This window comes from Orbicella franksi, chromosome 11 (genome assembly GCF_964199315.1).
Source record: "Orbicella franksi chromosome 11, jaOrbFran1.1, whole genome shotgun sequence".
In the NCBI taxonomy this organism is placed as follows: domain Eukaryota; kingdom Metazoa; phylum Cnidaria; class Anthozoa; order Scleractinia; family Merulinidae; genus Orbicella; species Orbicella franksi.
This window is the reverse complement of record NC_138155.1, coordinates 14,500,003-14,521,676: the sequence shown is the minus strand read 5'-3', so window position 1 is coordinate 14,521,676 and position 21,674 is coordinate 14,500,003. Positions and strand designations below refer to the sequence as shown.

Below are 21,674 nucleotides of genomic sequence, written 5' to 3'. Positions count from 1 at the left end.
AGCTGAAGCAGTCACAACGTGGTCTGGTAGAGTGGCTAGTAGGGTTTCAACCGTTATTCTCCGTATTCTCCGCTAATATATAGAGGATATTACACGGTGACGAGAAGATATGAATTTTATGTTCGAGTGACAAGAACAATATCTCACTCGTTTCGCTTCGCTCACTCGTGAGATATTGTTCTTGCCACGAGAATATAAAATTCATATCTTCGAGCCAACGTGTAATATTCTTTTTATTATATGGAGAAACCAATTCAACAAAAGCAAAAGGCGGGAATCGTGACTTCGTTGAACGATACGACACTCACAAAGGTGGCATACGGAAAATACGCCACTCGGGTCCCAGATGAAGTGGCGTATGGAATCTACGAGTGGTTTAGTTCCCAGTAAAACACTCTTCTCCATATAATAATAAAAAGGTACATTCGGTTTTTTCCTGGTAAGTAAGGTTCTTGGAAAAATTAAGGTAGGGGACGAGGGGGAGGGGGAGGGAGGGGCTCGGAAACATATGTAAAGAAAACTCGGGGGCCTTAAAAAAAAATTACAGTCCATGGAAGGGGGCAGGGAAATTTTTTTGAATATTGCTTAATTTTCCTCCAGGTCACCCCTTTGTTTACTTTATGAACGGTCTCTTAGTCCATGTTAGTTAAGTCGCCGGAACCAATTTTCTGCTTTTGGCAAGAGACCCGTTGAACTCATGCCCGGGTCTCAATCTAAAGTCCAGTCTCTTCGGCGCGGAGTCCAGCGGTTGGGGCTTGAACCCAGGCTGCTCCATCTGCAGTTTAGGTCAAATCAACCTGAAGTGGAGAGCAACACGAACCGGCCTATTTGGCTTCAGCTGTTTTTGTAAACAGAGTAAATGTTATTCAAGGCAAGCCGAAAACAAAAGACCAGATTTCTGAGTACAACTACACATTTGTTTGCATTCTTTCAATTACCATTTACTTTATTGAAAACAGTCCACTCACACCAAAATTTTCAAACTATGCTAAAAACGACTTGTCTATTACCCTTTCATTTCCTATTGATCAAAATCTCATTTCTCAACACCATATCGATGCATTCTTATGCAGACAGATGACGAAAAGATAGAAAACATCAAGGTAGGTCATCTTGACATACTCTCAGAACTTTTATTTAGAGAAATGTGAGGCAATCCGAATGAGAGTTAATATTTTGAACTCGGCCTTGAAAGGGTCGAAGACCAAAAACAGTCTGTATTGCGCAAGTTCCAGCCTTGTTCTTGTGACGCAAAAACATAGATACGCAATGCGTACAGAACGCTGTAGATGCTACACTGTGTAAGGGGCTGAATTTCCCATATTTCCGAGTCAAGACTTCAAATCGTTAGTTTACTACGGTAGCACGACGCCAATCAATAAATAAATAGTTGACCACAAGGATTAAGATTAAGAGAATACACGTGACGAACTTGAAAAAATTGGGTTAATTTTCCAAGATACATGGCCCGCTCAATAACAAAGAACATACAGACCTAACACTGATTAGTTAGGATAATTGTTTATCTAGTTTAACAAGTTTCACTGTGAACAAGCACCATATTATGCCAGGTTAGTGGGGCAGGCGTAATCCAAACGTCTAGCTTCTTCATCGAGAGCGCGAGCAATGCAAGCATGCAGAAGCGAGCATGGAGCGCGAGACACTGCCATGCGTTTGTTGCAGTTAACCTGTTGCAGTTAATACAATTGTTTGCGATCTCGACGAATTACAGACAAAATAGATGGTCTAAGGATAGACTAGCTTTTCATCCCCACCATTGTTTTCAAAAATATTTTTCACCTGGTCCACTCTTAAATGCTTCACGATAACTAAAATGCACCGTGCAGTTTATTTTTCAAAGGCAGTTCTTTAGTTTAGACATTCTTACGTTATCGTTTTTTGTCGTCCACATTCACAAGAACAAACTGATCCTTTTGAAAGTGTTTTGAAAATAATGTGAAACCTTACGGAAACGAGCACTAATGGGACCAGAAAAAATCGCCCCTGAGAGAGGTGTCTGCTAAGGGAGGTTAAAAATAAGCTGTTTGTGTGTGGCTGGGACCATCACTGTCCCCCAAAAAGAGGTGTCCACTTTGGGAGGTAAAAAAAAAAAAATGCGTGTTTGTATGTGACTGGGACCATTACTAAGTGTTCCCCAAAAAGAGGTGTCTGCTTTGGGAGGTAAAAAAAAAATGCAGTGTTGTATGCGACTGGGACCGAGAGAGGTGTCCGCTTAGGGACGTTAAAAACGTACAGTTTGTATGTAGCTGGGACCAAAACGTAGTGTCCGGCTATGGGAGGCGTCCTTCATCAGAGATTCAACTGTACACCTTTCTGGTGCACACGATGAACTGTAGTAACTGGAGGTGGGGGAAAGGATGGCAGATACATACAAACTTCCTTTCTTTACCCAAGGACTGCTAACGCATGGAATTTTCGAAATAACAACTAGAGCAGTGGAACACTTTTCCTGTCAAAAAATATTTCCTCTTCTCTGGACCAAGTTCCAAGAGAACCCTAAGTTTGCTCTAACTTGGTAAATTGTTCATGCTTAACAGAGTGTAAAGCTCTCAATAGATTCTTGGTAAAAACTAATTAAGAATGTTGAAGATAATTTACAAAGTATATTCTAAGAGGTTAGACGATGGCCGTTCCTCAGCCAGTCTGCATACTCTCCTCTTCTTTTCTTGACTGGAAATCTAGGATTTCTTTATAAACCAGTTCTGAGGAAAATAAAATGCAAGACAGATAACATTGAGTCTCAAGTCAAAACACATGTAGTACGGTGTGGAACCTCCTTTATCTCTCGTTATCAGAATTTCATAAATTAATCAGTCCTACTTTGCTGGCTGCCAGTGCAACAGCTGCATATCTCAATGATTAACATAGTGTATACCTATGTAAGTTAACTGACGTGGTTAGTATTATAATTGATAAAAGAACTGAGGTACTACGCGCGCTCTCATTGGTCGATAGGTGTGTTTAGATGAGAGTATGTAAGCACGGTTGTGACGATTTAGACTCTTGCGTATTCTTGAGGAATATTTTATAAAAGCAACAGAGCACTTTTTCTTGTTTACATAGCCTCATCTAAACACTTGATGGGTTGGGAGAATTCTCGAAAGTTATGTAAACCCTCGGCTACGTCACGGGTAATTGCATAACTGTCTCGAATACTCCGAACCCCCCTCCTGTTTAGATGAGGCTATGTAAACAAGACCAAAAGTGTTCTGTTGCTTAAATATTCTCACAGTTTTTATTTTGGTATGTTTTTGTTGAGTACATTTATCACAAGCTCCTGGTTCGGGAAAATGGGCAACCACTCCCTATGTCATGACTTCGAGGTGGCTCCCCATAGTTTTACGCTGAGGACGACAGCTTAAGTAATCTGCGTGTGCTCAAAGGAAAACATCAGTTTTCGATATTTTATGACGTCAACCTGAGTACAAAAAGCACAACTGACAGTGAACTTTCTCGCGTTTCCTTCCGTGAAATTCCGTAAAATGTGGTAGACTGTTAATAAATATTTCCCCTTAGTTGGAGCTCCTTTTTCAGGGAAAACTATCAGACCGGGTTTTCCGCAGCGGTAAAAGACACTAATTTGCTAAAATCGAAAAAACTGCCTGTACAAACCCTACTTTTCACGTCATCAGAAGACCTTACACATTTCTTGTTGGAGAGAGATGACTGTTTTTTTTTTCCCGTAGCCTAGCAATTAAACTACATGAAAAAGCGTTTCAAATACGGTGTGCTGAAAACCCTGCCAAAGCCTCAAAGAGTTTTTCACATTTTCTCGTTGGAATTCCTCAACTGGAAATTTGTTTCGTGTAACTAATTAGCGGCAGAGTGTCATCTGCCGTTCTTGTTTGATTCTAGATTGTAAGATGAAAGTACTCAGATACTACACACCACAAACAGCAGAACCAAGCATCTTACCCCTCCACTTGTCTGTTGCCAAATCCCTAGCTTCGAACTGAACCTCATCAAAAGGCTCGCAAGTTGGCTGTTCAAAGGAACAACAACAAAAGGTTACAAGACATATGAAAGTTCTGATCACTTTAGGAAAGGTTTTCTTCTCAAAACCAAATTTTCCCAGGCAGTGTTATACAAAATGTACAAAACACAACAGTGAGGATTTTCATGTTGAACGCTAGCATACCTCATCTTCTGGGTCAGCGTAGGTGGCCAGGTATGGATGTGCAAGGGCTTGCTCAGCAGTGAGTCTTTTGTCTGTGTCAAGATTGAGCATGCTTTCCAACAGGTCTACAGCTAAAATGGACAACAAACAAAACAACGCACATAATGAACAAACACTCCAGCAAACACAAAAACCTCAAGAATTTGATCACAATTAGTGGCACAACTGTCGTTGCTCATTCTTTCTCAAACTCATTAATAATTCTTCAGGTATAAACAAAGAAAATCACAGGCGTAAAAGAGGTTTGGATACCTGGTCTTAATCAGCATAGATTTTGACGATTTTACTTCCCCGTTTACTCCTTGGTTTTTGTTTCGATTGAGAAGATATATCGAATACGCGGGACAGTGTTTCATCGGCTATCCAAACACCTCGAATTTCGTCAAAAATACTCCGCTGCGCGTCGTATTTTCAACTCTCTTCTTAGTGTTTGGATATCCCGATAAAACACTGTCTCTTGTGTTTCATATACTACATCTAGGATTCGGTCCCAACACTTCATCAGGCTGCGCTTGGTAGCCTGCGCAGCTGGTGGGATTTTGCAGGCAAGTGCTTAAGTTCAGCAGCAGAGTCCTGATGCAAGCAGCAAAGCTGCAAGGAAAGTGAGTGGTCAAGTTAAGATCAAATCCCGCCAACTCAGTATACAGGCTACCTAACAGTTAGCTGCTACCCATCTGTATGTCTGGATGCAGAGCCGCACTAGCTGCGAGAATCAAAGTGCCTTGCATAATAGCCTGCAGAACAGGCGGATTAGCGGGCTCTAGTGCGATACACAAGCGTGCGCGCGAAGAGTGCTCGTGTATCGCGCCAGAGCCTGCTAATCCGCCTGTGCTGCAGGCTACTTGCATAAGAACGTGACACTAATCTGTAGGTCATTTTGTTAGACCAGTTATTACGATTACTCACCTTGAGGGTTTGCGTGAAGAAAAACTTCTGAGAAGGGTCTTTTCTTGAAATCTGGCATGGACGCAATGTAGCTTCTTGCCTATGAAGAGACACAGGGTGAAATCATAAAGTTTGCCTTCAAGCCTACAGTGTAACCTACAGTAGCTACAGTGTACAGTTTTTTCCCAGGCCAGCATTAAACTAAGATTTGCATTGCATTGATGCAGCTAGGAATATTTGCTTATCACTTGAATGGGATGTAGGTCCATCCCAGGGATACCCCCCCCCCCCAGCATTAAATTCGCAGGCACCCATTTATACACGTGGGTGGAGAGAGGCACTGTAAGGGTAGTGTCTTGCCCAAGAACACAATAAACAAAATAAACTAGGCCAGGGCTCAAACCCAGACCGTTGTTACAGAGTCAAATGCACAAAAAATAAGGCCACTATACCTCCCACAGATGGGACACTAATCAATTATAGGCATCTCCCAGCCAATTCATGGCTACCAATTTATACTCCTGGAAGGAGAATCAAGCATTTTCTACCAGGAACGTCATAATCAATGACCTGGCCTGGCTTGAATCTGAGGGCTATTTTAATATGGGGTCCAGTGCATTTAACAATTATTCCATGAGCGTGCATTGGGTGTGGGTTGATTATAACCATCTCATATCCAGCAAGTGCGAGTGGAATAATTATTTTATTAAAAACGCCCCCAAAATATAGAAAATTGAAGTACCATAAAAATTATAATGCCACCCAAATTTTTGTGCATACTCTAATACCATATTTGTAGAGCATGGTATAATTGCTAATATACCATGATGGCTGAGCCAATGAAAACTCGTCTGAATTGCATAATCCAATGATCTGTTATAAATAACCATTGGTCCACAGTGCAGGGCTCTCACATAGTAATCAGTAACAAGTACTTTTGTTCCAAGCTTGCGACTGTAAAAATTTAAAAGTATGCACGCCTCGAATATATTTACAGAATCAAACTAGTAGCTGCACTTACAGAATCACTGCTAATCTTTGACAAGAACTCTTCATCCGGCTTTCCAACCAGCTGCATTATTCTGGTCAACTGATCAATATGTTCTCATGGTCAAAGATAACAATAATCAAAACTAGCTTTTGCCAGGGAGTGGGGGTGGGGGAAATCCCCGTATGGTACTGACACAAATTTTTATCAAACTTGCTATAGGTCGCAAATCACATACCACTTCTCAGGGCAGGAAAAAAGACCAGGTCCGGTTGCTTGAGGCATTGAAGTAAATTTGCTCTCAGGCAAGTGAAAATAGTAGTTTGGTGGCCCAATGGGCAAGTGAAATTGGCCTCAGTAGTCTTGCGAGTGGGAATGAAAATGTCAGCTTGATAAATGATAATTTCCAGTCAGAAACTATTTCAAAACTTGAGACTGCAAGATTAGTCAACCACCGAGTTGAAAGCATGGATTAGTTAGGATTCCAAGCATACTTTGTTTGCATTTGTCCTCTGATTTCCATACCGGCCTCCACGTCAGCAAGTAGCATTTTAGTGGGGCAAGTGAAAACTGAAATTTAGTGGCCCACTGGGCGAGTGGATTTCAATTTTTTTCCTGCCCTGTTCTTAAGGGTGTTCTGTTTTAAATTTTTGCAGTTGCTCAACATAATGACTTCTTAAAAAAGTAGGTGCAAACAAACAGAAAATACAGTAATGCTGTCAAGTGAACGTACATCTAATAATTCATTTCTTCTAAGTGGTGGCTTTTGGACATTCCACTCATCAATAAAAGAGTTGACTAAACAAAGTTGCCTCTTACATGTAGAGGTAAATATTAACATGTGTGATGCTTTTCTCCCTTCCACTACACCAATAAAAACAAGATTCTGATGACTTTAAGGTTATTTCACTTTAAAATAAGAGCATCCCTAACACTTTATATAGCAACCCTCTTTTAATTGTTACCCCTTTTTAGTCAAGAGTAAACTCCAGAAAAAACACGAGATGTGCTTGAATGAATTATCTCTATGTTGCTACCCAGGGGTTCTATTACAAGTGCTAAATCACATTTGGAGGTACATTTGTAGATCTACTTTGTACTATAACCTATCAGGGGTTTTATTAAGGGCTGGGCACCAGGCAAATTGACCAGCCATGTGGATGATTTTGCCTGCCTGGCTTGACCATCTCAAGGAAAGTTTTTGTTAGAAAAACATTCAGTTCAAAATGTTTCGCCAGCCTGTGAAAACTAGCTGCCCTCCTGAACTATATGTATATGCTGTACTCTGTTAGACAAATTTCCTAGTTGGTACTAACACTATCACTGATTAAGACGATTTATGTCAAGGATATGATCATTTCCAGGAAACAACGTCTTGGATGTCAAAAGTTCCGCCATGATACACCCAACAGACCAAATATCCACTAGAACAGAGACAAAAATGTGCATTTTGATTGGCAAATATTCCAGAGGAAGACTACATAATAACTTTCAGGTGCATAAACAACATTAGATTACAATAAATATCAGTTTTGGTAGTGAATTTACTGACAGTTACGTCTGGTTTTGTCCATTAATGTACCCAACTTTGTAATTAGCCAATCAGAAGCCATGTCTACTGTCCTGACATTCTGCGATATCAGGTCACTAAGTTAAACCTGATATGGCTATGACATAGCCTATGTGGCAGGCGTGCTCTATCCTCTGCGTTCATTTTGACCCTTTCCCTACCCTGCTATGGCCTGCCACACAGGCTAGCTACGATATTACTCACTTGGCCAAATTTGGGTACCCTAAATACCTAATTGTACCTTTTTGGGATGCTTCGGCAGCATATCAAGGCTCATTTGCTTCCCATGGGTATTTTAAAATATGAGTTCACCGTAGCTCAACCAAATTTGTCCGATATGCCACCAACGTGTACCAAAAAGGTATGATTAGGTATAACAACAAAATACAGCAGAAAAATCACAAAGTTACGTAGTGTGATTTTTCCCAAGATGAACTCTTTTTACGATTTTTCTATCATTCTATGACTTATCACTTTTCTATTTTCAATTTATTTTCTTTTGAATTTTAATATCCAGTGGGTTGGCATTCTATGCACATATTGAAAAAGTATATGGAAAGATCTTCGATTGTTCTGAATTGACCTGAAGCTCCTCCATGTACCTTTGATGAATTTCAAACAATCCAGCTACATGTGTAGTCAGGAGGTATTTTAACCCATCCAGGTGAAGTTTAGTTTTTGGAGTACAGGATTATGTTGACAGCACCGTGTACATACTGGTGTAGGTCCACAGAGATTAACCCACAATGTCAATATAAAAATGCGCAATAACCTGTTTGGTTGTAGTGCATCCAGTTGAGCATGATTTCTGGTGCTCTGTACCATCGTGTTGCAACATAGCCAGTCATTTCTTCCTCAGCCATCCTCGCAAGGCCAAAGTCAAGAATCTAGCAAAAAATGTGCAAAATTATTATCTTTATTAATACATGTAAGTTATGCCTTTTGAGAAAATAGCCACCGTGGAACAAATGGCTTAAACAGTGATCACAGCTCTGTAGCCAAATAGGGTGGTAGTCCATCCTTTTCCAATAACAGCAGTACATGTTTTACCCATTTATACCTCTTGGTGGAGAGAAGCACTGCAAATTGGAGTGAACTGCCTTGTCAAAGAAAACATGATGGAAATGATGGGGTGTTGCCAAAAATTAATGTCTATCAGCTGAAGTAAAAGGTTTGTCAGAATTGGCCAATCTTTTACCTTCAGCTCACAATCTTCATTGACAGCAATATTGCTTGGTTTTAAGTCCTACAATACAATAAAAATGCATCAGTTAAGGTATTTAACAGGAAAACACATTTTTTCTTTCAATTTTTTATTTTTATAATTATATAAACACATAGTAAATCAACTACTTTATGTTTTGATTAAGCAATTGGTAAAATTGTTCCAGTCTTACTGTCTAGTATTTCAACATTTAGACTATTATCAAAACCAATCATTTGAGCTACATGACTGTACTTTTATATATTGTTAAACTGTTTGCCATTATTAATTTTACAACAGGCTTCTATAAAATCTGATCCACTGCACTACATACCCTGTGAATAACTCCAGCTGAATGGACGTACTGCAAAGAAACAGACACCTGATAAATTTTCTAGAATCTAAAACATTAAACTGCTGCAGAATTGGACAAAGCAAGTTTCATCTTCTTCTTGGTCTTATCCTATGGCAAAAAACTCTTATCACAACCTCAAGAAAAACTTCAAACAGTCTGGCTACGTGTATGGTAAACAGGGCTTTTCACAGCAGCCCATGCAAGCCTATCTGGCCCTACAATGCATATGAATCAGCTCATAGTACAGTTTTTAGTACAGAATGTGACAGCAGAGACACTGACTGGCACTTGCATAACAAGCTACATGGCATAGCATAGCATATATGTAGCACAGCATAGCCGCATAGCATAGCATAGCATAGCATAGCATAGCATAGCATAGCATAGCATAGCATAGCATAGCATAGCATAGCATAGCATAGCATAGCATAGCATAGCATAGCATACCGTAGCATAACACAGCATAGCTGCATAGCATAGCGTAGCGTAGCATACCATAGCATGGCATAGCATAGCTGCATAGTAAGCCATAAGCAAACTTGACTTGAACCTGTCATCCAATCAAAAACCAGTGCTTGGGCAGTGGTCAACTTCAAAAGACACATGACCTCAATGAGCTTTAAGCCTGGGCATGCAATATGGTCATGTGATACTGGTCAGCAGATACCTTGATTTGACAGATGTCAATTGACTGTAAACCAAGCCAGCATGGCTCAGTCAGCCTATTAGCTGGAGTATGGCTGCCATGCTGTGCAATGTCATTGTTGCTGTGTGTATTACCCCGAGCAATGCCACTAACCATGATGGCTGCATGGGAAAAGCAATCCGTGGGATCCTATGAGTATGGTGCTCTACTTGGTGGCCCTTTGGGCTGCTGGAGCTTTGATTGCTATAATCAACATTTAAGTATTATCTGTGCCTACCTTAAGTCCCCTTAGTATCTGATACACCAGAAACTGGACATGTTCATCTGTGAGCTTCTGGCACTTGAGAATGCTGTTTAGATCAGCTCCCATGAGAGCAGTCACCATGTAGCTGTTGTTCACAGAAAAAATATCAATTAATAAGTCAACACACTATCTTCAAGCTCAGCGTTTTGTGTTTCAGTGAGTTGCTGGACTACACTACAATGTACATGTACATACAGGGGATTCATTAAGGGTCAGGCACCGGGCAAATGGTTTGAACATCTGGAGGAAAGTTTTTCTGATGAAGAATTTCAGTTCAATTACTTTTGTCTGCCTGTGAAAATCAGTTGCCTTCCTGATGAAACTGTAATGAAACCCCTGCACTTGCTGTTGGATACCTTGCAATATGTAGTTTATTCTTACTAAAATTACAGTTCTAACATTTCTTTGAAGATCTATGTCCAGTTTATTCAAATGTGAAAAAGGATTGTCTTGGTCTCTCTGGTTCAAAGACTGGATAACACTATAATTTATACCTTATTATAGGAAATTAACAATGCACGTTGACAGTGCAAAGAAAATTTATGTTACACTAAATCAACGTGAATTTTTCACAAGTTAGGTTTACATACATTAAATTAACGCAAATTTTTTGATGAGCATCTTGCTTTACTTACTGCGATTTTCATGATTCTGCAAACTTGCAATTTACATTTCTGAACGCCAAACTGCGTTTTGGCTTCCGTCACTAAAACCTTCCAACGCAAGTCCATGGACGTTTCTAGGTTTTATTTACAGCTGAAAATTTGGTTTTGAAGCCCAACTATAACCTATCAATTCAAAAGATCTTTCAAAGCCTCCGTGAAATCACCAAGATAGCGACTCTGAAGAGCCAACAGAGGAGTCATGAACTAATAAGGTTTTGTAATGAAATAAAGGTGCTTTAAAATAGCAATGTTGTAAACTAGTGTGCAGTAAATTTACATTGACATAAATTAAGGCATATTAAATTAACGCAAATTTTGTAAAATTACGTTAATAAAGTGCATTGTTAATCTCCTATAATAAGGTAATGGTTGAATCCAGGTTGGATATGATATCACATGTTCCACCAAAACCATATCCAATGGATTGTGATTTGAAGTGAAGTGTATATGAAATAATTCATATTTGAACTGCGGTTATCGATGAAAGTGAAGAATGATAATTGCAGTAAATTTTCCAATTTAAGCAGTTGGAAAGAAGACACCTAAAAAAATCAGGGCTTCAAAGGGATTCGAACCCATGACTTCCGTGAATACCGGCGCGACGCTCTACCAACTGAGCTATGAAGCCACACATTGGGAACGAGGTCAATTAATTGAGTTCATATCTTCCTGTGAGGAGTGAAATGATGTGAAGCATATGCATGTATGAAATAGTTCATGTTTGAACTGCGGTTGTAGATGAAAGTGAAGAGTGATCATCGGAGTAAATTCATCCAGTGGGTAGCGTTAACCATTTTTAACCATTTTAAAATTAAAACAAGTCTGGTCCTGGTCAACAAACTGACTCATAATGACTTGGAAGTAAAATACAGTGCAGCTACTTACACATCTTGAAATGTTTCAAATGATGTATCAGGAGTAAAGACATCAAGTAGACCGATGACCTAAAAAGTCAAAATTAGTAACATGTCTTGATCAGTATTCTGCAGTTCTAGAAAATAGGAACCTGACAGAATGCTCGGAAGAAATCTTTGAAGGTCTCTAGCATCCCATCAGGAAGGGGGGGGGGGGGGGGACAAAATTCCTAGCTGATTCATGCTATGGAAACTAGAGTCAAGTGTTGAGAAGTATGAGCCATTTAGGCCATTGACGTTTATAGAAAGGTGGGTTGGCCAATAAGGAGGTGAAAAGTGCTGGAATGAAAGGTACATGCCCCTCACCCCCCCCCCCCCCCCTTCAACTACCCGACTTCGAAGGCTATTAAAGGGGAATGGGTAAAATTAAAGTTGAATTAACATATAGCAAGACAATACCATAGAGGACTTGATTTAATGTAGTTCAATGTCACTTTGAATTGTGTGAGCAGTGTCTATAAGAAGTCCAACATTAAATATATCAGATCACGTGTACTAAAGGCATCTGCCATCAAGTGTTGATCGACACCTGGATTGATACCCTTGATTGACACTCAATCCCTTGATTGACACTCAATCGAAACTCAATCAACACCTCAGTTGACATTCACTCGAAACTCAATTGACACTTGATCAACATTTCAGTCGAGAGTCAACTTCTTTTCAAACGGTGCATAGTCGGTCAATAATTGGCTGACTATCAACTGACTGTTGATCGAGTGTTGATTGTGCGTCAATCGAGATGTCGATCGAGTTTCCATTGACATGTCAATCAGGGGTCGATTAAGGATATCGATTGACTCTCAAGCGTGGATGCAGTTAGCACACAAGATCCAATAAATCCACAAATTTACCCCAGCAAGTCAAGTTCTCATGGGTAGGAGTTGTACCTGTTCTATTTTTGTTCTTGTCAATGGTAATACCTTACTGACAATGATTGAAAAAAACTAAGAAAAATATCAATTTGTACCAAGGGTAATACTGTTGAACCACAACACATATAATATTATTCTGGAAAAAATTCTCAGAGGTACATTCAGCATAGCTCACAGTCATGAACAGACATGTTTACACGAGCTTACATTCTCATGGTTCATATGGCGTAAAAGCTTCAATTCTCTAAAGGATCTTTTAGCATGCATTGTCGTCTGGAAAGGTCTTGACAGTTTCTTAATGGCAACTTGCTCTCCTGTGGCAGTATTCATTGCAGAACTGTTGATTAACAAAGAATCCTGTTTTAGTAACTTACTTGTAGTCAACCAAGACTTTCATGAACTTCTCATATTACTTGGGCAACTAATCCAGCCAATCTTAAGAATATTCTGCCAGCAATTTCAAACTTGAAAAACTACAACTTAAAATTCCCAAATTTACATTCCAAAATATTGTGGATTTAGGTTCAGCATTTGCAGAATTATACAGCTGTTTTGAGAAAGGTTTTCCTGCAAAAGCATAACAGTGTATGTGATAATGCCAAAAGGTATTGTAGGTACATGTAATGGTGGAAAGACCATGTCTGACCACATTTCCAAACACCAAGGAGAAGGTCAAAAATGTGATGCCTAGCAGAGTATTTGTGATGAACATCGAGGTATTTGGACATGTGTCTTTTAAAATGCTGTCTTGAGTGTTTGATATATCCTCTCAATTGAAACTAAAACTAAGAAGAAAACAGAGAAATAAAATCATGAAAATATTATGCTAATTAAGGACGGTGCCAACTAAAGACAAAGGTTTTTGCTCCAGGTTAGGACTTTGCGGAAAAAGTAGATCTTTGCAAGGGCTATCAGAATCCACAAAAAAAAAAAGAGGGTAGCCATGCATTTTTTCGAGATAATTAGCCTTGAATCTCAACAAAAAATTAATGCTGACATCAGCATTTTTCTGAAAATACATGTAGAAGGAGAGGATATTTCTTCACAGCTTTCTGTGGAATTCGCCTTCACATACAGAAAAGCAAACATTTATAAAGATAGATCTGAAAACTACATTGTAAATGGTAATATAAAAACCATTTTTGGTATGTTTTTAAGAGTGCCTGCCTGTAAAAATCAGGAAAATTCTTAATTTCGAGGCAAGGGTTAAAAATTCGATTTCGCTCATATTCTTATGGTAGATAGGCTAAGGCATGACAAAAACTACTGGATAGTTTTTTTTGGCAAAATATCCTTTTATTTCAAAGAAATATGTAAATTACCAAATTCCATTAAAATTGTCATTTGACGCACCATTTTATTAAGCAAGTTTGAGAGCCTTGCGTGCAAAACCACATCATTCTTCTGTCTTTTAAACACTCAATTATTTTTGTGCAGTGTTTAAATGTGTACTGGGTTGATTTTAGGGAATGTAGCGTTGTCTTTTTGGGTGCAAAAAAAATTAAATTTCGAAGACATGTATTTCATTTACTTTAAAGTACTTCGTGAAAATAATTAATTTTCACCATGTGCGAAAACCTTCAAATGGATTAAGCTTCTGGTGGTTGATTCGCAGAAGGATGGTCTACAGATTCCTGTAAAAATTTCTTTGGGCAAATGATTGTGAGCGACGAGAGAGCTTTTCAAAGTACATTAAAAATGCAAATATTTGACCATCCGTCGTCAAATTTCAATTTACAGGTTAGACATATATTTTAGCATGCGCCACATGACTTGACCAATGTTAAGTTGAAATAGACAGAGAGCTGATAATTTCGATAATGGTCTAACCTTATTTGTTGTAAAAGGCAGGTCCCAAGCCGATTTGACGTGTTTCTAGTTGATCTCTCACCATTCGTCATTCATAAAGCAGAAGTTTGCTTTTGTTTACACAAGGTTAACGTCCGATGTACATCACCTACTGTCAACCTATTATTGGTCGAATTCCATGAATCTGTGACCATCTTTCTGCGCATATGAACATCACTGCATCTAAGTCAAAAATGGCTGAGTCATTTGTAGATAGCTGCTTGCTTTGCACTGCGCCAAAATATTACGTTTGATCGATCGCTGATCATTGCTGATAAGTGTGTCGGCGCAGCACAATCTTACAGCCATTATTTGTTCGTCACGCAATGCTGTCACGGCATATGCTGCACACTTTGATCTATTTTGTATAGAGCACTCTCAGGATAAGTGAAACAATTTATCATTGTTCATCTGTTTGTTCATATATGTAGTAATATGTGTATATATAAATAATCGTATTCTATAGTGTACGTGGCCTCGGTCCAAATCACGTTTGTTGTACGTTCTGATGTTTCAGACAACAGCTGATAAAGCTAGTGGCTGTACTCACCAGAATTTTAAAGAGGGGGACATGGGGGGGTTCTGAACACCGCAACACCGCCAAAAAAATTAACGAACACCGCATCACCGCAAGAAAAGTCAACAAAACACGGTCACTGTCACACGTATTTTTAGCGCCATGATTCGTTCATCTACACCTAAAATAATACTTGTATACCTCAACAATTTTCCACAAAAAAAACCACATCACAACGCTTTTCATTGCGCATATGTCGATACTGCTGTAGGCTCGATTACCAGCCGCTGTTCGGGAAAGGAGCCCGCGGTTGTAAACTGGACTCGAGAAAGCGGCGGAAATCAAGCCTAGATGGCAGAGATCGAGTTACATGTCAAGTTACGTATAAATGAAAACAGCTTCGGATTTGCAGCCGAAGCATATTAAAGATTGACTAGAAAGTGATGGTCTGTATTTTGTTACAAATTATTGACCTCAATGGTACGTGTTTGTCATAAATTAGCATGGATTAATGAAGTTTACACGCTAAATTTAGGGAAAGGTTCAAATTTAGGTTTGAGAAAGGTAAATCCAAAAACCCCAGCACTGCAAAAAATTTCATTTAACCGAACACCGCAGCGTGAAAAACACAAACATCGCACACCGTAGGGTTTGAGATCACCGTAACACTGCAAGTTGAGATTTTATTCACTGCATCACCGCATTAAAAAAACATCAACACAGCAACGCCGCAAATCCCAATGTCCCCCTCTTTAAAAAAATCGTCATAACCAAATTATAGATCAATGAAGCAAGAACTAGCTGAAATAAAAATAGGAAATCATGTGTCTAATTTGTGAGAAAAACAGACTAAATTTAATTAGTAATTACATGTACGTGAGTAAATAGCCCTGGCCATGCTATTTTATTTGGCGTATTTCTTTTGCTTAGTGGAGGCATTGGTATGTTTGTAACACAAAATAGAGGACTGTTGTCAATACAGTCCAAACTTATTGTCAGTAAAGTATTGTAAATAAAACATGTACTGACCGGTTACCCCTGCGGCCACCATTTGGTCGTTCCGATAAGGGTTTCATTGTTGTCTTTACCCCTATTAAGCGGCCGCCTAAAATTCAAAAACTTTATTTTGGAAAAGGCGATGGCAGATAAGAGTCTGAAATTGAAGGTGCCTGATGAGTGATAATTCAAACACACATCTATCATGATTGCCTTGAATTGACTCCATGTTCACCAAGAAATTTATAACCCGATAGTGAAAAATTAAATATTCACGGTACACCAACCTCTATTTAAGCGGCTAGCCCCATTAAGCGGTCACCACCCATTTCCCCGAGGGTAGTCCACTGTATTACATGTAAACCAAAAATAATTGCACAGCGCGAAAAGACCTAGGTATGAGTTTAGCATTACAGTATTTCGCAGGGCATGTAGGTAGCGGTGGTCGAGTAAAAGATAACAACAGGGGCAATGGTAAACTATTCATTCTTTTCATTTCTTAATTTAATCTCTTCCTACTCAACACGATTGTGTGCTCCCAGTGGTTCCAAGCCTTACGGAGCCTTAGGATTAGTATTAGGATAGAAATTGTCCTACCCCTACCCCCCTAAAATGGGATGACAGCATTGCGTGATGAACAAGGAACTGCTGCGAGCGAGGATTCAAACTATGATGATCAAACGTAATATTTTGGTGTAGTGTAAAGCAAGCAACTATCTACAAATGACTTAGCCGTTTTTGACTTAAATGCAGTGGTGATCATGTGTCAAAAGAGGGTCACAGATTCATGGTATTCGACCATTAAATAAGTTGACAGTTGGTGATGTACATCGGGCATTGTGTAAACAAAAGCAAACTTCTGCTTTATGTGCGACGAATGGTGAGAGAAACACGTCAAATCGGCTTTGGACCTGCCTTTTACAGCAAATGAGGTTAGAACATTTCGAAATTATCAGCTCTCTGTCTATTTCAACTTAACATAGGTCAAGTCATGTGGCGCATGCTAAAATTTACGTCTAACCCGTAAATTGAAATTTGACGAAGGAATGGTCAAATATTTGCATTCTTAACGTACTTTGAAAAGCTCTCTCGTCGCTCACAATCATTTGCCCAAAGAAATTTTTACAGGAATCTGTAGACCATCCTTCGGCGATTCAACCACCAGAAGCTTAATCCATTTGAAGGTTTCGCACATAGTGAAAATTAATTATTTTCACGAAGTACTTTTAAGTAAATGAAATACATGTCTTTGAAATTTAATTATTTTGCACCCAAAAGACAACGCAACATTCCCTAAAATCAACCCAGTACACATTTAAACACTGCACAAAAATATTTGAGTGTTTTTAAGATGGAAGAATGATGTGGTTTTGCGTGCAAGGCTCTCAAACTTGTTTAATAAAATGGTGTGTCAAATGACGATTTTAATGGAATTTGGTAATTTGCATATTTCTTTGAAATAAAAGGATATTTTGCCAAAAAAACTATCCAGTAGTTTTTGTCATGCCCTAACCTATCTACCATGAAAATATGAACGAAATCGAATTTTCGACCCTTGCCGAGTTATTTTCCATTTTTATGGACAGGGACTCTTAATAACGAAATCATTGCAATAGCACTTTTAACGTATCTGACAGCCTTCCTCTGTTTCAGCTAAAATACAGTCTAAATATCTTTTGCTCACAACCAGAAACTAATCACCTGCTGAATAGGCTTGCCACTTCCATTTCATAACATAAAATATAGGGGTAACCATGCATTTTTTAAAGTTATTGATCCTTTTTTAACTTTTTACGGTGCCTGTTACATTTTTTCCTGTCACCTCCCCAGTAAGTAAAACATTTGCGTATCTCGTACTTGTTTTGCGTGCACACTACGCCATCTTCAGGTACATGTTTACAGTTGGATTTTAGTATAATTTTCGACAGATAACAGCTTGTTTTTCAGCTGGAAGACGTTAACAGTTAGTGGTTAGTGATATTCTGTTGTTCTAGTGTTCTTGGTTTAAGTACAGGCTCATTAAACTTGATTTGGTCACAGTAGGAAAATTTTGCTTTCAATTTAGTTGTGCACTTGGTAGCGTAGTTGATTGCGTCATGTCAACCCAGCATGCGCGTGGCGCTTAAACCATACCTTGCGTGATGTGCAGAACATGTGCGCACTAACAAAAGTAGGCACTGTCCTTAAGATCAGATATCCAAACACCATCACGGTCATGATTTCCTTCATTTAAACTTGATGAATTATTAATGACTTTGAGAAGATAAGATAACGACTTCATGACTTTCAATGATTTAGCAATGATGGTATGTATTTGATCGAAGATAAATGGAGTAAGATTACGTCTTCATAGAAAGTGCGACATACAGATTTTTATTCACAATTTGCAAAACTTTTGAAAATGTACAACTGAGTTTTCCAAAGTTTTGCAACATTTCACAACATACCTTCCACTAGTCAGAATATTATTTAACAATTATTCCCCCTAGCAACGTCTGACATTTTGTCTAGTGTGGCAGTCAAAGTAACCATTATAACAACTGAGACAGTCATTGTAAGAGAAACTGAACTGAACAGTCTGTTTTTGTTTGTATTGTATTGTTTTAGCTTTAAAATGGACTTCATGCATCCTGCCATTTGCAAAGTGGTATTAGTTTAACTGAGAATCAACTGAAATTGCTACAGGGAGAACACTTGAACCATGAAGACTTCATACTTTTTTGAAATTTTTTTTAGTGGCTATAGAATGAGGGCTCTTCATATCAACAAGAATATTTAGCATTTTTACAGTGTGTAAGGGCTAATGCAATACAATAGTCACAAAAAAATTACAAGCGTTCATTGTCTGGGTGTCCTTAGATGTAAAGTACCAGTCAAAGGGATTGCAGCACCTACACGCGTGTAAACTGCGTGCAGTAAGTATATAGTTTTCATGGACAGTGCATGTAAGGTGCATGTAATTACAAGCATATAAAATTGACTGATCTTGTAGTTACACGAATTTGCGTGTAATTTCATGCATATGCGTGTATTTAAATTGGAGGAAGAAATCTATGTTATTTATACATGCATTTGCATGTACATTGCAAAACAAATTGGACTACTTACTTATACTCAAAAAAACAGCTTTTAGCTTTACTTAAGACTAGGCAAACTTTGATTGTTTTTCACTAGTGCCTGCCAAGGTTACCGACTGGTAAGTCATCTATATAAATTTTATTAAAGAAATATGTCAAAACTTTTAGCTACTGATATTCTCGTACTGATTTTGATCGGCTTTCATCGCTTCAATGCGCTTGAATTTTCAGAACGAGGCTCTTCCTAATTTGCATAATCCGTAATCGGCCCGTGGGCATTACGGGAGAATAATGCCCTACAATTCAGTGACAATTAACCAATCAGAGCGCGCGTTATATCGGCCACAAGCCAAAGCCATATAATAAAATGAAATACGGATTCAAACAGACATTCAGCGACTCTCTCGTAATCAGCAAATTGCCCACACTTTCTGCTTAAATGGCAAACATTCAGAACTTTTTTAGGTATACGCATACAGGATTAGAAATGAAATGGAAAACTATCTGTACTGCACTGGATTTCTGCGTGGGTAGATTTTGGTCACATGCTAGGCAATGATATTTAAGAACAAGATCAAATTCCATTTCACACTGTGTCTCTCTATGCCTGGCAGCCAGACAGGTTTTTCAAACTACTCTGTGTCTAGCATTCAAAATTAATTTTGTAAAATTTCAGTGAACAATATCAAATCCTTGTTTATATTGCTGAATATTTCACTATTTCCGCTGTAGTGTGAATTTTGGTGAGCCGCACCTGGTGTACCGTGATTTATAATGTAGACTAAATGACCAGCAGTCAAAACACTTTTGTAGCTTAGGCTAAGTAGCTCTCCGGTTAGCCTAAAAAGCACTCCGGTTAGCCTGAATAGCATTCTGGTTAGCCTGTTTATGGTTAGCTCTCTATAATACCAGGGGTAACACTATTAATTCTTAAAAAATGAAAAGATAAGCTGAAAGGCAAAAGACTTAAATTGTATCGCAGTGCAGTCCAGTACGGTAAATGTTACACAGTAAATGTTTTGCTTTCATTACATGCACTGTTAATATTTTGTTCTCATTACACGCACTTAATAGGTTCCAGTTAATCGATTGCATGTAATTTTACACGCAATATCAAGTCTACTGCGTGTAATTGGTTACACGCATTTATGTGCGTATTTGCGTGTAAAGTGCATGGTCGCTGCATGTAATGTGTGTAATACATGTGCTTTACGGGTGTGTAATGCTGCAATCCCTTTGACTGGTGCTGTATATTTCTACACCAGACAATGGTTTGTACACCTTGTCTCACAAGTTTTTTTCCTCTGCTGAAAAAAAAATCACAGGGAATGCTGTATATATATCAAACACCCAAGTAGTCAACATAAAAAATGTCCGATACAGTGTTGCTGTAATCACTGCAAAAAGTACAGCTCAGAACTTCCTAGTTTACAAGTACAATGCTTGAAGCGATGAATACATTGCAAGACATGCTTATTTCAGGTATGTTACTTTACGAGGCAATTTTCTTGCAACATTTGTTGCAAAATTATTTTAAAAAACTCACTACTGTAATTTGCAGTGCCATGAAATTAATGGTTGCTTTTTCTGAATTTTGTTACACTTATACATTTATATGATGACATGCAGTGTTCTAGATAGGCAAGGGGTCTCAGGTCAAAAACCTGACAAGGTCAGCTACATGACCCAGCAAATTAATAGAAAATTTATCATGATTTGGTGGGAGCAGTGGGAATTGACCCATTGGAGTTTGTTATCGAAACCCTGCTTTATCAAAACCCTTCTTATCGAAACATATCTGGAACCCTGAACATGTAGTTGGTAAAACATGACTTTTTGTCAACTAAGTCTGTCTGTAATCATATTTGTGGTTAAACAAGGCACTTGTACAATAACAGAGCGACTCGAACTCCAGACCAATTGTTAACCCCTATATGTACTTTCATGTTGTACTTTTTAAAACTGTTTGTTTAATTAAGCTAAATCTGATTAATGCCTAATTACTTACCGAAGACAAGTCCAAATCGACGTATCAATCGCGATTTTTAAGTCATATATTTACATTAAGAAAGAGATGTAAAAGGTACTATATCACGATAGCTAGTTGTATTTCTGTAAGCCTACAGCTGCGAAGCATTTATTAACATTATGAAACCCCACTTGGCAAGGATAAACACTTGATCGAGGTTTCAAATTAAAAGTGAGTTCAACCTTTGGAATTGCGATTCTCCTGTGCGTGCAATGAAGCAAAGCCGAGGAAAACCTACTTCGGCGGAAATCCGGAACACAAGAAAAGCAATAGAGAAAACAAGCTACAAATCGCACCATAAATTTTGGATAACGTGTAAAAGAGCACGAACACTACTCTAAACTAGACTTTTTAGCTTACCACACTTGTCCGTATGCACCAGTTCCAATCGGACTGAGATCTTGATACTTCTCAGGCACTTCCCAGACGGTTCTGTTTAGCTCTATCCTATAGTATCCTGCCGGAAGATCAGCCATGCTGGCTTCTAATCTGTTCCTGTAAGTCTCTTCTTCTAGTCAAGACAAAACACTTGAAACATGGATGATTTCCAAGCTGATCCAAGGAAGTGCGCACGACGCTCAAACTACGATAAGAACTGCACAT

The 21,674-nt window shown here is 38.7% G+C and overlaps 1 protein-coding gene across 1 annotated transcript; it reads right to left on the bottom strand.

The window, feature by feature from the left end:
* Window positions 1–485: 485 nt before the first annotated feature.
* Window positions 486–21,561, bottom strand: LOC145460509 (mitogen-activated protein kinase 14-like). The gene is made up of 13 exons (XM_081445349.1): window positions 21,432–21,561; window positions 12,812–12,941; window positions 11,701–11,759; window positions 10,124–10,235; window positions 9,180–9,209; window positions 8,840–8,887; window positions 8,414–8,528; window positions 7,425–7,495; window positions 6,105–6,185; window positions 5,105–5,183; window positions 4,160–4,269; window positions 3,937–4,003; window positions 486–2,723 (listed from the first exon to the last, which is right to left on the bottom strand). The coding sequence occupies exons 1-13, from the start codon at window positions 21,545–21,547 to the stop codon at window positions 2,656–2,658; spliced, it is 1,086 nt and encodes a 361-aa protein (XP_081301475.1). The 5' UTR covers window positions 21,548–21,561; the 3' UTR covers window positions 486–2,655.
* Window positions 21,562–21,674: the final 113 nt, after the last annotated feature.